This window comes from Myxocyprinus asiaticus, chromosome 1 (assembly GCF_019703515.2).
Source record: "Myxocyprinus asiaticus isolate MX2 ecotype Aquarium Trade chromosome 1, UBuf_Myxa_2, whole genome shotgun sequence".
Lineage (NCBI taxonomy): Eukaryota > Metazoa > Chordata > Actinopteri > Cypriniformes > Catostomidae > Myxocyprinus > Myxocyprinus asiaticus.
In genome coordinates this window covers 31,036,155-31,053,138 of record NC_059344.1, presented here as the reverse complement: position 1 = coordinate 31,053,138, position 16,984 = coordinate 31,036,155, and the positions used below count along the sequence as shown (strand labels likewise).

The 16,984-nt window shown below is 41.6% G+C and overlaps 1 protein-coding gene across 3 annotated transcripts in view; it reads left to right on the top strand.

Annotated features, from left to right (window-relative positions):
- LOC127443684 (integrin alpha-11-like) overlaps positions 1–16,434 on the top strand; it is a 106,838-nt gene extending 90,404 nt beyond the window's left edge. For all 3 annotated transcript variants that reach the window (XM_051702478.1, XM_051702470.1, XM_051702487.1), the window contains 6 exons: positions 524–637; positions 784–867; positions 1,243–1,353; positions 1,965–2,060; positions 14,382–14,495; positions 14,716–16,434. In XM_051702478.1, the coding sequence (XP_051558438.1) occupies positions 524–637; positions 784–867; positions 1,243–1,353; positions 1,965–2,060; positions 14,382–14,495; positions 14,716–14,793 (597 nt within the window). In that variant the 3' untranslated portion in view covers positions 14,794–16,434. The remainder of the gene's footprint in view (positions 1–523; positions 638–783; positions 868–1,242; positions 1,354–1,964; positions 2,061–14,381; positions 14,496–14,715) is intronic.
- Positions 16,435–16,984: the final 550 nt, after the last annotated feature.

Sequence of the window (16,984 nt, the reverse complement as noted above, 5' to 3'; positions counted from 1 at the left end):
TATTTGGACATTTAAAAAGCTTACAAAATTATGAAGGCCTTGCATTAAAATTGCAAAATATAAAACCAAGTGGCATTTATTCTGAAGAAATAAAGCACAAACACACTTTTCAAGCAAAACATTTCTCAAAAACAATTTTGTTAGGTTTCAAATTATAAATTAATAGATATTTTGTTTCAAATTAAGACAAAAATTATTTGGAAACCTCTGGTCAAACTTAATGGAACATCCATAAATATGATGAACTACATATGTGGTTACTCTGCTAGGACACCTGTGTGAACTTGAGGGGAACTTCATACATCTACTAAAAATTACCATGAGACCGAGAAAAGTGTTAGTTATGAGAAGAGGCCTGCATCATTTGTTTGTAAATGGCAGCTGGTTTGATATTCAGACATTTATAAGTGTAATTAAAGTGTCCAAAAATATTTCTGGAGTCACACTTTTTAACAAAGGAAGCAGGACCCCTGAAATGAGCCTAATGATGTGACTCAACATTTTTTCTATCCATGCAAAACAGATCCAGAACCTTGGCTATTTCCCTGTCCGAGATTTGCAACTATACATTGCAATCCCTGAAGTCACAAAGAACGGTAATCAGCTCTTGCAGATCAGGGATTTCCACATAGACCAGGTGAGGAGGCAACGACCAGACTTGTAGTTTTACCCAAACCTGGTGTCATTTCATGTAGACCTCTAAGATATTTTTCTAAACCAAATTTTTCTCATGTACTAGGTTCACACTCATGGTAATGGTTGTTTGTATCTTTTTTCTATCAGGTAGGTGGAAGTCATTGTATCCCCCCTCAGCATGTGGCACACAGTCGGGCCTCTCCAGAGGACCTGTCCAGAATATCTCGTCTGGTAAGACCTCTCTTTGCATAGGCTTATAGTGTCTGCATGTTATCATAGACAAAAAAATGTGTCAAATCTCAAACTAGCACTTCAGAACATCAGATCTTTTGTTTGTCTGCTTTGTGCTTTTTGGCTTTCTAGTCCTTTATAATATGCCTCCTAATAGGGGCTGATAAGAACCAACTGTTCACAGTAGCTGGTTTATAATCTCTAAATAATAAATAAATAATTCCTATAAATAAAGCTTTGTTGGTGACTCTGGTTCATCTTCAAATTCATTGTATTTTTGAAATTTCTCATATGTCTAAGATGGGGAGTCCCACCACAGACAGCTGGTTAAGAGAATCTATTTGTGAGAGAAACATTCCTTGTTCCTCTGTACAGAACTATTCCAACACCCTGGCTGTGCCAGTGCAGTGTACGGTCAACTTGCCTTCCTACAAGGACGTGAACGTGAAAATTGGTGGATCTCTCCGCACTGATGCACTGCATGCTGTGAGTAATCATGATAGTGAAGTAAAAATCCGGTGAAGCTTAAAACCAATTAGGTACAAAGTGGAAAGGACTTACTATTAAGACATAGTATTCAGGAACATGCTACATTTCCAAAGCCATTAAGAGATCTAAACTGAAACATGGATATGTGATGGCAAGCTTGTAATGTCTGATGACTGTATTCTATAACCTTCGTTGCCAATGGGCCTGAGTGATGCTGCAAACACAACATGCAAGCTTTGATTAGCAGTAGGATTTCCCAAAACCATTTTAACCACAATACCACAAACTATGAGAACAGCAGAGATTAGAGGCATACTGTATGCAACTAAATCATGCTTTGTTTACATGTTGTATTATTTTTTTCATTTTTTTTTTTTTTTTATTATTCAATCCTCATCTCTCTTTCTCTCTCTCTTCTCGTTTCTCTCACAAACACACACAAAAAAAGCACTCGCTTTGAATATATTCCTTTGAACATATTTATCTAAAAATGTTCCACGACCTTCCCAGCCCCTCATCTGTAGTGCTTATCCTCTACCACTTTCTCACATCCACTGGAGTAAGTATCTGTTTTTCTGTTCGAAAACTGTTTTTCTTGTCATGGGCAGCTGAAGTTCAAAACCCTTGAGCTGGTGACGACAGCCTCCGTGGAGCTGAGTCCCTCCAGCCCCATGTTTCTGCATGAGGAGAGGCCAGTCAGACACGTGAGTTATCCTCTATACGCATCCATATTTACAGAAAAACATATGACAGAAGCATTGCTTACACCAAGGCAAATATAAGTCCATCACCAAATTTGTAAAAAAAAATGTAGAAAAAGATGTTGTTTTTGTTTTTCCATCGTTGGAAATTTTGGTTGACAAAAACATTGACAAATTGTGTGTTTTTATTCATCTATTCAACTAAAGGCTCCCAGCAGCAATAGTCAGAAATAATTAAGAACAAATGCACACGTTAATTAAATACACGTCTTTTGCACTAACGTTTGCAGATATTTCAGTGTACACAACCAAACATACAGTACTATTTCCCTCAAGCCTTCCCTTAAGACACCAGTGTGTGCTCTGTTGAGCTACTTTTTCAGTTGTTTCACCACAGTTAAAGAGCCTGGAGCCAAGAGGACCGAAAGGACCAGCAGTACAGATCAGTTATTTGCTAGATGTGCTGTGTGGTGCTGCCATCTATGGGCATGTCTGCAAGCAAAAATAAATACTAACATCAGCACATCTGCTCTCTGCTGAAGTAGATAAAACAGAACTTGTTTACAGGAGAAATCTTGTGCTAAGAAATACAGAGGAAAGCTTGGAACCTAGTATCATAGTTATTGAACTATAAACTCTATACAATAATAATAACAATAATAAAAATGCTCTCTATATACTCTAAATTATAATACAATCTTGTTGTCTATTTTTTAAGATTCTTGACAAATTTCCATCAAACTATATCAAGTAATCTTTAAACAATTTTCATATTATGAATTAAGCATTTTAAATTAATAATACAATTTAGAAAATAAAATTAAAAAGCTAGAACATAATAAAATGATTCAAACAAATCATAATTCACACAGATCTTCAACAGATCACTGGAGCAGTGTGAAGTCCCATGCTGCTTTAAATGCTCAATCATTATTCCTGTCCCAAAGAAACCAAAAATCACAGGACTTAATGACTACAGACCTGTCGCCCTGACGTCTGTGGTCATGAAATCATTTGAGAGACTGGTGTTGGCCCACCTGAAGAACATCACTGGACCCTTTCTAGATCCCCTTCAATTTGCTTATTGAGCAAACAGGTCTGTGTATGATGCAGTCAACATGGGATTGCATCATATCCTGCAACATCTGGACAGACCAGGGACATATGCAAGGATCCTTTTTGAGGACTTCAGTTCGGCTTTCAGCACCATCATCCCAGCTATACTCCAGAATAAATTACACCAACTCTCTGTTACCATGTCTATCTGTCAGTGGATTACCAGCTTTCTGATGGACAGGCAGCAGCTTGTGAGACAGGGGAAACTCACTTCCAGCACCTGTACAATCAGCACTGGTGCCCCCCAGGGATGTGTGCTCTCCCCACTACTCTTCTCCCTCTACACCAATGACTGCATCGCCAAGAACCCCTCTGTCAAGCTTCTGAAGTTTGCAGACGACACCACTGTCATCGGCCTCATCCGAGATGACGATGAGTCTGCATACAGAAGGGAGGTTGAAGAGCTGGCTGTCTGGTGCAGTCAAAACAACCTTGAGCTGAACACGCTCAAAACGGTGGAGATGATTGTGGACTTTAGGAGGAACACCCCAACACTGACCCCCCTCACCATTCTAAACAGCACTCTGGGAGCAGTGGAGTCATTCAGGTTCCTGGGCACTACCATCTCACAGGACCTGAAGTGGGAGACACACATTGACTCCATTGTGAAAAAGGCCCAGCAGAGGTTGTACTTCCTTTGCCAGTTGAGGAAGTCCAACCTGCCACAGGCGCTGCTGGTACAGTTCTACTCAGCAGTCATTGAGTCTGTCCTCTGCACTTCAATAACTGTCTGGTTTGGTTCAGCTACGAAATCAGACATCAGAAGACTACAAAGGACAGTTCGGACTGCTGAGAGGATTATTGTTTGCCCCCCCCCCCCCCTCCCAAGTGGACCCCACTTACCTTGCCCATTACCTTTTTGAACTGTTGCCTTCTGGCTGACGCTTCAGAGCTCTGAGCACCAGAACCGTCAGGCACAGGAACAGTTTTTCCCCTCAGGCTATCCATCTCATGAACGGTTAAATTGCTCCATTGAGCAATAACTATGTGCAATACACAGTTTAGTCTTTTTTATATTTATCCAACACATCCAACCTCTTCTGCCATTTCATTCCTCTGGGGAATTAATCAAATTCCTTGTATGCGTAAGCATACTTGGCAATAAAGCTGATTCTGATTCTGATAACAACAAAAAATTGACATTCATTTTAAGGGAATTTAAATTTTTGCTCATAAATGTTGAAATATTTCATAAAGTTTGTGTAATATTGTCCTTTAAATATCTTACAAAATTGCCTTGAATCATTTTGGCTTTCATCTAGTATTTAATAGGCAAAGAGGAGATACATTTTATTAAACTTAGATGTATGAACTTAAAACTTAGTAAAAATGATTCATGTTTTAAACAAACAGTCTGGTAAATGGCAAAGCAAGTGCATTTGCTTTTTTTTTTTTTTTTTTTTTTGTGAGGCACATTGATACATTTGTGAGACATCATTGCTAAGCAGTGTTGGGTAGATTACTTTTAACCCTTTAAGCCCTGAAGTTATTGTAAACAATTCCTGTTTCAGTGGCATGCCCAAAATTAAAGTATTATAACTTAAAACTTCAAAAATTGACTGGTATCATTTTAAAGAAAACTTTTCTAATTTTTGAATGAGATAGATAATGATACATCATGAGACCCTCAGCCTAAGAAACTGCTGAAAAAAAAAGAGCTAAAAATGAACTTTTTCTTATTTTTCTGATTTTATATTATATATCTCAGGGTGTAAATAAGGTAGGTCAGAAACTGTGTTTTTCCCCCAGTCATGTGACCTGTAACTGAGTACAATTTTGTGTTGATATGTCAAAGCAATCAAAAGTTATAGCATTACAAAAATTATTTATCCTGGTGTCCAAAAACATCTCCTAGTGCCCAAATAGCTCTCCATAAATAGCTGGTGTGTGGTGAGTGTACTGGTGCACTATGTCTGCCATCGCATCATCCAGGTAGATTCTGCTCACTGGTGGTGGTTGAGGAGAGTTCCCTGTTCACTATGAAAAGCGCTTTGAGTGTAGTGTCAGAAAAGCGCTATATAAGTGTAATGTTCATTAATTCAAAAGCCTCTCCAAACAAATAAAACATATTTATACCATGGGTCTGTTGAATGCTTGATTATGATTGGTTGACAGACGTTCTAAGGTGTGCAGTTATTTTACAGTAAACGCACAGCTATGAAGTAGTTCCAGGCCTTGATCGCATAACGGTTCCATATCACTTCGCCAAATTATTACAACACGTAATATTTATTTAAAAAGTAACTCCGATATTATGGTCTGAAATAAAAAATATTGCATTACTTTACTCGTTACTCAAAAAAGTAATCTGATTACGTAATGCATGTTACTTTTATCGAGTTACCCCCAACACTGCTGCTGAGAAGTGCTTAAACTTACATCTTGGTGATTTTGAAACGATGTTACTTCTGACGAGAGCTGCAACAAATAAAGGTAATCCCACAGGTAACCTTTCTCAGTTTCTGAACTTCTCTCTTTCGATCACTCAAACACAAACGCACACACACATGCACAAAGGCACTACCTTGTTACTACAGTAAGTGCTCCAGTAAAGCAGCGCAAACCTCCGTTCTTAGTTCTAAAGTGACGTTGCACTCAGAGTGACCCGGGTGTGCATTATTTTTCAATAATTCAATGGTCCATCATCAATTATTCCTTACATAATTGTACATGACAACTAACATGCAAACAAAACAATGACTAAATGTATGCTCTTTCTCCAAAGCATTCAGACATTATTTTAGTAAAGAGATTTCACAGAATGAGTTTCATTGAGTCTGTGTCATGTACTTGGTGCCATTTCCTGGTGGCCATATGTAATTACAGTGAATGATCACATGACTTTCTGCCCAAATACAGATGACTTTTTGCAGCTATCTGAACCCAATCCAATTGGTTTAGCTTTCCTTTACATCATTTCCGATGACATCATCTGATCCAGGAACGCTGATGTGTTTTTAGCCAGATAGGAAGCCAAGATGGCATAGGTCTTAGCGTTCCGTTTGTCACGGTAATGCCGAGGAGTTAAAGCAAACAAGTTAAGCAAAAAAAAAATTTATCCAAAGCCTTGAACTGTGTTAATTTGAGTGTGTAAGCATTAATACAGCAAATGCTGTGAGTTTTTGGTGCGAAACCAAAAGAAAAGAAAAAAACAGACCTTTCTAGATAGTGTTCTGATGGGACACCTTGTGGATGAAGTCTACAAACAACGCGTGGAAGCGACCGATTCAGTGAACTTCAATTTAGAGACTGAAATTGGTCCCCAGAAAGAGATTTTTGCAACTCCTCTCTGTTCTACTCCCTCCAAAAATCTCCCAGGGAGAAAACCTAAAGATGAGGTTTCATTGGCCACGCTCTTCAGAGTCATTCAATAGGTAACATTTAAGCATGATGCCACTCACGACAAGGTAACCTCCAATGAAAGAGCTACTGCAGTGTCTTGTGAAAAATTCGACAAGCTGACAGTAACGGTCTCCCAGATGGGTAGAGATATCAAGCTGCACAACGGTGAGATCAAACAACTTGAAAAGGTTGTGAAGGGACTACAAATGGAAAACAAAGATTTGAAGGAAAATCTGGAAGAATTGCAATGCTACTCTCTTAAAGTGAACCTCAAACAGCATTCAGAAATTTTACAATTGAGACCTTTGCCAAAGTAATCCCTAGCATCCAAAACAAGCTAGACGACGTGATTGATGTTGTGCACCTACTTGGTCAAAAGAGGTCTGATGGAACACCATGCAAGATTGTCATGAGTTTTGCCATGCAAACCTACAGAGACATGGTGTGGCAGGCAGCCAAAGACTCTCGTTATCTGCAGGAAAACAAGCTTTACATTAAGGAGGTGCTGATCAAGCAGGACCTTGAAGAAAGAGACAAACTCTGGCCGCTGGTCAAGAAAGCATGCGAGGAAGGCAAGAAAAAATCTTGGAAGGGTCCTTTTGCTTTCGTTGGAGGACAAAGGATCAAACTTCATGCCTGAGATGAATTAAAAACTTTTGTAGATTTTCCACATGTCGTAAGTTCTTTTTGGAGAATAACAATTTGAAAAGATATTTTTTGTATCTTGAGGGACATAAAATACACCTACATTGTGTGTGGCCATAAACAGTATGTACACATTTGTCTGTTGACAGTAATTGTGTTAGCCTTATACCTCTTTGTTCTAAGGTAGTTTGTTCACTTCATTGAGCTTTAAATTGTCATGGTTACTTGTGTAACCTCCATTCCCTGATGGAGGGAATGAGACGTTGTGTCGATGTAGTGACACTAGGGGTCACTCTTGGGAGCCCGAGACACCTCTGGTCTTTGATAAAAGGCTTATCCGCTTGTGTTGCGTGCCACTACCTGGGACGAAACCGGTTACACCCGGAGGTTGTAGAACCTTGCACAGGTGTTGGGTGTTGCCCAGCCCACTGCTCTGCAAATGTCTGTTAGAGAGGCACCCCTGGCCAGGTCCCAGGGAGCCGCTACACCCCTGGTAGAATGGGCTTGTAGCCCTACCAGGAGCGGCATGTCCTGGGCGACATACGCCATAGTTATGGCATCAGTGAGCCAGTGGGCGATTCTCTGCTTGGAGACAGTGCTTCCTTTCCGCTGTGCACCAAAGCAGACATGAGGAGCATGAGGTCCGAGAACCACGCCTGGGCGGGCCAGTAGGGTGCTACCAGGACGACCTGCTCCTCGTCCTCCCTGACCTTGCACAGGGTCTGTGCAAGTAGGCTCACTGGAGGAAAACGCATATTTGCGCATGCCAAGGGGCCAGCTGTGTGCCAGCGCATTTATGCTGAAGGGGTCTCAGTCAGGGCGTACCAGAGCGGGCAGTGGGGAGGATTCTTGGGAGGTCGAATCGACTCCAAGTCAGCTGGACCACCTGAGGGTGGAGTCTCCACTCTCCCCTGAGGGTAACCTGTCGTGACAGCGCGTCTGCTGTAGTGTTGAGGTTGCCCAGGATGTGAGTGGCTTGCAGCGACTTAAAGTGCTGCTGACTCCAGAGGGGGAGACGGCGGGCGAGTTGTGGCCTTGGCGGTTGACATATGCTACCGTTGTCGTGCTGTCTGTCTGAACTAACACGTGCTCGCCCTGGATCAACGGCCGAAACCTCCGCAGGGCGAGCAGAATTGCCAACAACTCGAGGCCGTTGATGTGCCAATGCAGTCGCGGACCCATCCAGAGGCCGGCGGCTGCGTGCCCATTGCAAACAGTGCCCCAGCCTGTTTTGGAGGCATCTGTCATGACCACGACGCGCCTGGAGACCAGTTCTAGAGGAACGCCTGCCCGTAGAAACGAGAGGTCGGTCCAAGGGCTGAAAAGATGGTGACAGACTGGCGTGATGATCACGCGATGTGTCCCGTGGCGCCATGCCCATCTCGGGACTCGAGTCTGGAGCCAGTGCTGAAGCGGCCTCATATGCATCAACCCGAGCAGGGTGGCCACCGCCGAGAATGCCATATGCCCCAGGAGACTCTGAAAAAGTTTCAGTGGAACCGCTGTTTTCTGTTTGAACGCCTTCAAACAGGCCTGCACCGACTGGGCGCGCTCGTTCGTAAGGCGCGCCGTCAAGGAGTCCAACTCCAAACCGAGAAAAGAGATGCTCTGAACTAGGAGGAGCTTGCTCTTTTCCCAGTTGACCCGAAGCCCTAGTCGGCTGAGGTGTGAGAGCACCAGGTCCCTGTGTGTGCACAACATGTCTTGAGAATGAGCTAGGATTAGCCAGTTGTCTAAATAGTTGAGAATGCGAATGCCCACCTTTCTTAACGGGGCAAGGGCAGCCTCTGCAACCTTTGTAAAGACGCGAGGAGACAAGGACAGGCCGAAAGGGAGGACTTTGTACTGATACGCCTGACTCTCGGATGCAAACCACAGGAAGGGTCTGTGTCAAGGAAGGATCGAGACGTGGAAGTACGCATCCATCAGGTCTACCGCCGCGAACCAATCTTGATGCCGGATGCTCGCCAGAATGCGTTTTTGCATCAGCATCTTGAACGGGAGTCTGTGTAAAGCCTAGTTCAGTACTCACAGGTCTAAGATTGGCCGCAACCCACCGCCTTTTTTTGGTACGATGAAGTAGGGGCTGAAAGACCCCTTCTTCATCTCGGCTGGAGGGACAGGTTCTATCGCGCCCTTCCGTAGGAGGGTAGCGATCTCCGCGCAAGGTAGCAGCATTTTCGTCCTTCACCAAGGTGAAGTGGACACCGCTGAACCTGGGTGGACGCCCAGCGAAGTGAATCGCGTAGCCGAGTCGGACGGTCTGGACCAGCCCTCACGATGGATTGGAAAGTGCAAGCCATGTATCTAAGTTCCACGCAAGGGGGACCAAAGGGACAACATCATCAGACGTACCGGCAGGTGGGGCCTCGCCGGCGGGGTGGAGCTCGAGGTGCCACACCACTTCGTGGCCGTGCTGAGTCTAAGGACATCGAAGCACTTACCTGGCTCCTTGTAACCACCCCCGGAACAGCCTGGGACAGGGGAGGAAGGGGCCTGTCCTCGTGACCCGTGGAGACTGTCATATCGGGGGCGGATTTGTGCCACAGCTGGGCGCTCAGGGGCGGGAGACCGCAGCTGGAGCAACAAACCTGCCAAATAGAGTAGTGGACGGTGGTTGTGATGATGGCTGTGCACACCGGATACCTGACCCAGGGAACAAGGAAACCGCTCTTGCTGAGCTCTTGAGTACGGCAGCCACTTGGGCATGCAGCGTAATTAAATGCAAAAGGTAACAAAAATATGGAGAGATCTGCTTACCAGCTCCAGAGCAGCAGGTTTCATTGTCCCTGGGTCGCCCGTCTCAAGGGCGCTTTGAAGCCTTTCACGGGTTCTGGGCGGCCGCGAGACGGGTGGCGTCTGCTTCCTGTGGGGCCGGGCCAAAGGAGCGGGCTGCGGTGGAGCCGGTGCAGTCACCGCAGAGGGACGCCCTTGGCGACGAGTAGACGGGTTGCGGGATCTTGAGCCGCGCTGGGGCAGGATATGCTGGCTAGCATCCTTTCTACTGCTCCACCATCGAGAACTGCTGGGCAAAGTCCTCGACGGTTTCGCCGAATAGGCCCGCCTGGGAAATGGGGGCAGCAAGGAACCGTGTCTTGTCGTCCTCACCCATCTCGACCAGGTTGAGACAAAGGTGGCGCTCCTGGACCACTAGTGTGGCCACCGTCCGCCCGAGAGACCGTGCCATGACCTCCGTCGCTCGGAGAGTGAGGTCTGTTGCCGAGCGCAGTTCCTGCATCAATCCCAGGGCGGAATTACCCTCGTGCAGTTCCTTTAGCGCCTTGGCGGACTTGCAGGAGAGCCATGGCGTGCAGGGCGGAGGAGGCTTGTCCAGCGGCACCTTAGGCCTTGGCCGTCAGAAACGACTTAAATCTACAGGCCTTGGACGGGGGCTTTGGGCACCCGCACCAGGTTGCGGCGCTCTGCGGGCATAGGTGCAACGCGAGTGCCTTTATCCACCGGGGGATTGCCGAATAGCCCTTGGCCGCCCCACCATCGAGGGTAGTGAGGGCAGGGAAGCTGAAAAGATCGCGACCGGGCAGTAAAAAGTGCCTCCCGCGACCTTGTCAGCTCTTCATGCACTTCCGGGAAGAAAGGAACGGGGGCGGGGCATGGCTTTGAGCGGCACCGCAGAGGATTCCACTCTAGCCGACGCTCGCGGCTGCCCGGGAAAGCATGTCATCATCTCTGCATCAGCCTGTGACTGGACAGTCGTCCCCAAAGGGAGGAGCCCAGCTGAGGCCTCCGACTGGATGAGCCCGCTCTCCGATGCTGCGCTCGAGAGCTCATCACTTTCGTGGGCTCCAAATAAGAGGTCAATCTTGCCGTGAGACGAGCCGGCAGACTCTTCCGGAAGCCTGATCGGGGCAGACGAGCGTGCTGGGGAATGGGAGGTCCGAGGGGGGATACCCGGCAGAGGTGGTCCCACTGGGGTCCCCAAATCGCCCCCAGTGCTAGCCGCGCTGGCCTCATACCCTTGGGTAAAAGGACCGAGGTGGGGAGCCTCTGGGGTGGCTTGCTTTCTTACGAAGGCGAGCCGCGACTGCAACATTGCCATGGACATGTCCTCGCAATGAGCCATGGACATCCACAAATGCTGTCTCCGCATGAGCAGTGCCCAGACACGAAAGACAGTGATATCATGACCGTCAGAAGGCGAGAGATAACGAGCGCAACCAGGAATAACACATAATTGGAAAAGCATCTTCAGAAAGACGCGTCTTTAAAAAGACGTTCCGTGTGTGCCGCTCTTTTTGAGAAATATACTCTTTTAGAGAAATATACTCTTTTATTTCTGCCGAAGTGCCCGGGGGCATTCTCTGCATTGCACCAGTACAGAGGGGGGAGAAGCCGCTGAAATGCGCCGTCAGATGCAGCAGAGGTGAATGAACAGTCGTGGGAATTCAGCTCAGTGAGCATGACCGTTCGGCTCCGAAGAGAAAATCTGAATGAGTGGTTGCATACCAGCTCCTTTTATACACGTATGTCTGGGGGAGTGGCATGCAAATACCACTCGCCAATTTTCATTGGCCTTTTATCAAAGACCAGAGGTGTCTCGGGCTCCCAAGAGTGACCCCTAGTGTCACTACATCGACACAACGTCGAGTGAGTGACAGATAGGGAACTTCTATTTACCTGTTTCCTATTTGTAAATCCTTATGTTTCCTTTTTTCGAATGCAAGATTTTGAGTTTAATCCACTGAGTATTATTTCCTTAAACACACGTGGCTTGAGAGATCTCACAAAAAGGAAAGCTTTATTTTTATACTGCAAAAGAATCTTGTGAAAGATGCAAAATTCTGGAAATCTCAGTGGGGTGACAATGTGTACTTTAGTCATGGATCTAATCATTCAGCTGGCATCCTTACCCTAATTAATAAGTTCAAATGTAATATTATAGAGTCTTTTAATTCTACAGAAGGAAGATGGGTGATTATTGTAATGCTATATTCATAATTTGCAATGTCTATGGTCACAACTCAAACTCACAAATAAGTCCCTCTTTACTTAGTTTTTGAAGAAAATTTAAGAGCTAAAAAGTTAATTCAACAATGCCTCCCTTATTGTTGCTGGATATTTTAACTAAACATTTGATAATGCTATTGACAGATTTCCTCCAAAGCATGGTTAAAATAATTATATTAGCAAATTTCTGTGATCACCTTCAAATTGCGTTACTTCCATCCAGATCTGAACGAATACACATGGAGCGATAATGCACTAACCTTTTCTAATGTCTTATAGCAAATTGCAGTATATAAAAGAAATCAAACATCAATACACACCATTTTCCGACCATTTAATGATTGTCTTAAATTTTACAAACAAACCAAGAAAATAATAGCTTGTGTGGTTGTTGGGAACTTGATAATAACTTATTAAAAGACAGGAAATTTAATGACTAGGTTATGGTGCTGGCTAGAGATAGTATATGCTCTAAAGAGGTAACTGCCTCATTTGGTAATAACTGGGAATATTTCAAATTTAAGAGTCAGATCTCTAGCTTTCACAAGATCAAAAGAACTAAAACAAACAGGAATTAGCAAAGCAGCTACTCTATTAAGTAAGATAGACCATCTAATTCAAAAGGAGAAGCATGCAGAATCAGAAGCCATCCAATTCAAAGCAATGCAATTAGAGTTAGACCAATTATATACAGAAATTGTTACCAGGAGTTTTCATAAGGTCAAGAGCAAAATGGATTGAGGAAGGAAAGAAGAGTCTTTTTCTTGCTAGAGAAAAAGACAATTTAAAATAAAAAATATTTCAACTTTGCAGATCAATAATTCTGTATCCAAAAACCCAAGAGCAATGAATTTAAATTAGCTTGTGAGTCACCTTTAAATTTACAGGATGTCAAACAAGCACTAAAATCAATGAAAAAAGGAAAGTTTCCAGATCCTGATGGCCTCACATTAGAAGTTTTTATACATTTTTGGCAAGTTTTATAGCCTTTATTTTTAATGTTTCAGGAATGCTTGAAAAAGGCGAATGATCTCTACATTGAAACAAGGACTGATTTCTCTCATTCCAAAACCAGACAAAGATGTATCCCTAATCGATAATTGGCGACCTATCACACTTCTGAATTTTGATTACAAGTTGATTGCAACAGTGTAATTCAAGAGATTAAAAGAGAGTCTAGATCAAGTCATAAATGAAACACAAACATGTTTGATGAAAGGGCGTCACATCAGATGTAATATTTGGCTTGTTTAGGACCTTATAGACTATATGGAAGAAATCAATTCTGATGCAATAATTTTATTTTTCTAAAGCCTTTAGAAAACCCAATTTCTTTTCAAATCTTTAGAGGCTTTTGGATTCTTTTAGATGCTTTTTGGTCTTATCTTTAACAGAGAGATTAGAATTTCACAGCTAGCAGATGATACAACTTTGTTTTTAAAGAACAGAGACCAAGTAATACTAGATGTAAATACTATTAAAACCTTTTCTAGAACTTCTGGGCTTAAATTTTATTTATCTAAATGTGAAATCATTTGTCTATACAAAACCACAGAAACCCATATTGACTGTATATCAGTTCAAAATGATTTGAAATATTTGGGAATACATATAACAAGGAATTTGATTACCAGACAACATTTGAATTTCTCATCTCGACTGCTTAAGAAGTATATTCAACAACTGGCTTCAAAGAGATTAGGTAGTCTTTTTGTCCAAGGCAGATGGATTATCAAGATTTGTCTACCCATCCTTGTCTTTACATGTAAACAACAAATCCTCTAAAGAAATTAATAGAGTATTCCTTGATTTTATTTGGAAAAATTAATCACACAATCTAAAAAAACATTTTCTTGCAAATAAGAGATGTGAAGGGAGGCTCAAAATATTACATTTTTAGGATATTAAAAACATGTTCAAAGTGAATTCAAACAAATGACAAAGTAAATACAGAGAGCAATGAGAAAGGAAAGAAAAACATTAGGGAATAAAATAAATCAAACAGCCTTTATAATAAAGAATATGAAGTACTTCAAACTTGAATTAAACATTCATATTTAATATTGTCATAATTAAAAAAATAATTATAATTTAAGGTTCGCCACAAACATCACTTGATGACGCAGGATTATTTTTACAAGTATCATCCTTATCAAATGTTGAACACATTAAAGGAATAGTTCTCCCATCTCTTACTCACCCTCATGCCATTCCAGATGAGTATGCCATTACACGTGTGTATGTGTGTTTTCACAGATAACCCTTGAGATTAGGAAAGAGGAGGATTACCGTGTTCCTATCTGGATTATAATAGGCAGTACACTCGGCGGCTTTTTACTTCTCTCTCTCCTCATTCTGGCACTTTGGAAGGTAATGTGTTTTATATACACCACAAACAACACTCATTGTTGTTATGTAAAGTTTTCTTAGTTTCCTTTTCGTTACTTAATAAATTTTAACTAAAACATAACCAACAGTCATGACAATATGCATGCAGAGTCATGTTTTGTGTTTTGATCAGTTGATTGATCAGTTTCTTGGCATGCTGGAAAAATACATGATCTGAATTGTATTCTTCTATTTCTTTTAGTTGGGTTTTTTCCAAAGGCAGAAACGAAATGAGGATGCAGAGAATGAGGCCAATGGCAAGGTGGTGGAAGAGCGATAACGCAGGCTGCTCAAGAGGGTAGACAGGCCTACTTCTCAGGGACCAACCCACAGCAACATTAGACATCTCTGAAACAGAGAGACAGAGAGAGGGGCTGAGAGAGGGGGGAAATAGAGAAAAAGTAGGACTTGTGGCAATTAAGAAAGGAGAGAGGGATATGCTCTGTGCACTGGACGATCTGTTGTTCAACCATGAAAACACTGCCAATGACCCTCCCCGTGCCTGCACTGCTTACTGAGCCGATGGAGATTGGTCTCCCTTTTGACCCCAGATCCAAACCCTTAGAGAGCCTGATGTTCACAGCGACTTAAGGAACATTCTTCTGAGAGACAGAATCAAAAGAAAGACTTTCTAAAGGAAAGCTTGTGAAGGGAAAATGCATTAAAAAAAGGAAATAATAATGTCTGACTCTGAGAATACACAAGAAAAACCTCAAACATCCATATTTTCTGGTGCTTTTTTGTAGACAAAACAGGACATCTTGGTAAAAGTAAGAGGGGAAAGAAGTGCACAAGTTAGCTTACTCAATGTAATAAATGTGGTTATAATATGTAATAGCAGGCACTGGAGTTTTTTTTTTTTTTTTTTTTTTTTTACAGTGGTCATTATTTATTGAATAGAATTTGAACTTCCTTATTGACTTTACATTGTTTTATGAAATATCCTCCTCTACCATAAAATAATTATTATCTATTATATTATACATACATATTTTTTGTCTTTTAAAATAGAGGGGAACATTTACTAGGTCTTTTTTTAAAACATTGATGCACTTTTCATATTGTAGTAATACAAACTTGAATTTTGTAAATATACAGGTTAACTTTTTAACATAAGTTTCCAAATTTGCTTTCATTAGGATTGTGGAATTATAATGTACTGTATGTCTAGTGAGACATCAGTCCTAGTTTAGCTTCCAGGATAGAGCAGCACATCCTCAAGTTTGCTTCTCACCTCAACAAGTAGCCTTGAAAGGGTATGCTTCCTGTACAGTATGTCAACCAGGACAATGATTCCATCTGTGTTGTTTGTTCCCTGAAAATATCAATAGAATTGCTCAAATGTTACCTAACATCGAGTAAAAATAAGATGTTGGTGTTTACAATGCTACAAAACATCCTTATAATTTCCAGATCTAATGTAGTCAGGGATTCCTATTCTCTAATACTTAATCATATATTATATGTATAAGTGAAAAAATAAATATATAAATGAAGAATTAGGACAATGAATGAGTATTCATATTTGACACAGAAATATAAATGGCATTTGTGTTGAAGTGTAATAAATGCAAATTGTTTTGTGGAAGGTCAAATCTGCATCTATATTTTCCTCAAACATGGTCATGGTAAATTGTACAAACAGTACTGGTAGCCCACAGAGTTTTCTGTCAATTAACACTGATTTGATTTCCACAATATAAAGTTCTGCTTATGAACAATGGCTAAACAGTGATTTTAAATCTTATTAGATAGTGATTTTTAAAATGAATATATAATATATATAACTGGCAAATGTGGCTTATCAAATGGCTCATATGAGAAGTTATACTTTAATCACAGTTCCAAAATAGTGTATTTCCATTATGCAATACACACATACTCTTAATACATATGGAGCAAAAGCAGACTTATTCTTATATTACAGAGCAATATAAATGGGCAGCTGACATGACATGTTTTATAAAATATTATACAATAAAAATCAGAAAAAATATACAGTACAAAAAATTACATGTGGAATTTTATGATGATTTTTTCAATTATTAACTTTGTCAGTATGCTCATTTTCGTCATGCAATTTTGAGCAGAATATGGTAATATAGTCTGACCTAGTATGTCCTAAGTGTTGAATATAAAATAAGAATCTCATTAAATGAATAAATATTTTGTTAAAATATATTTCACCTGCCATTATATCTTAGTGGTCTATTGTCCTTAAAGATGATACAAATATAGAAATTGTATTTATTATTCAAATGTAACTTTTAGATTAATTGTAGCACACATATCTGGTTATTTGTCTATTCATACTGTTAGTCAGTGTAATATACAGTATTTATAGCATGGGTCTGTTAAATGCTTGATTCTGATTGGTTGACGGACGTTCTAAGGTGTGCAATTATTTTTCAAAAAACGCACAGCTATGAAGTAGTTCCAGGTCTTGTCCGCATAATGGTTCCATGTCACTT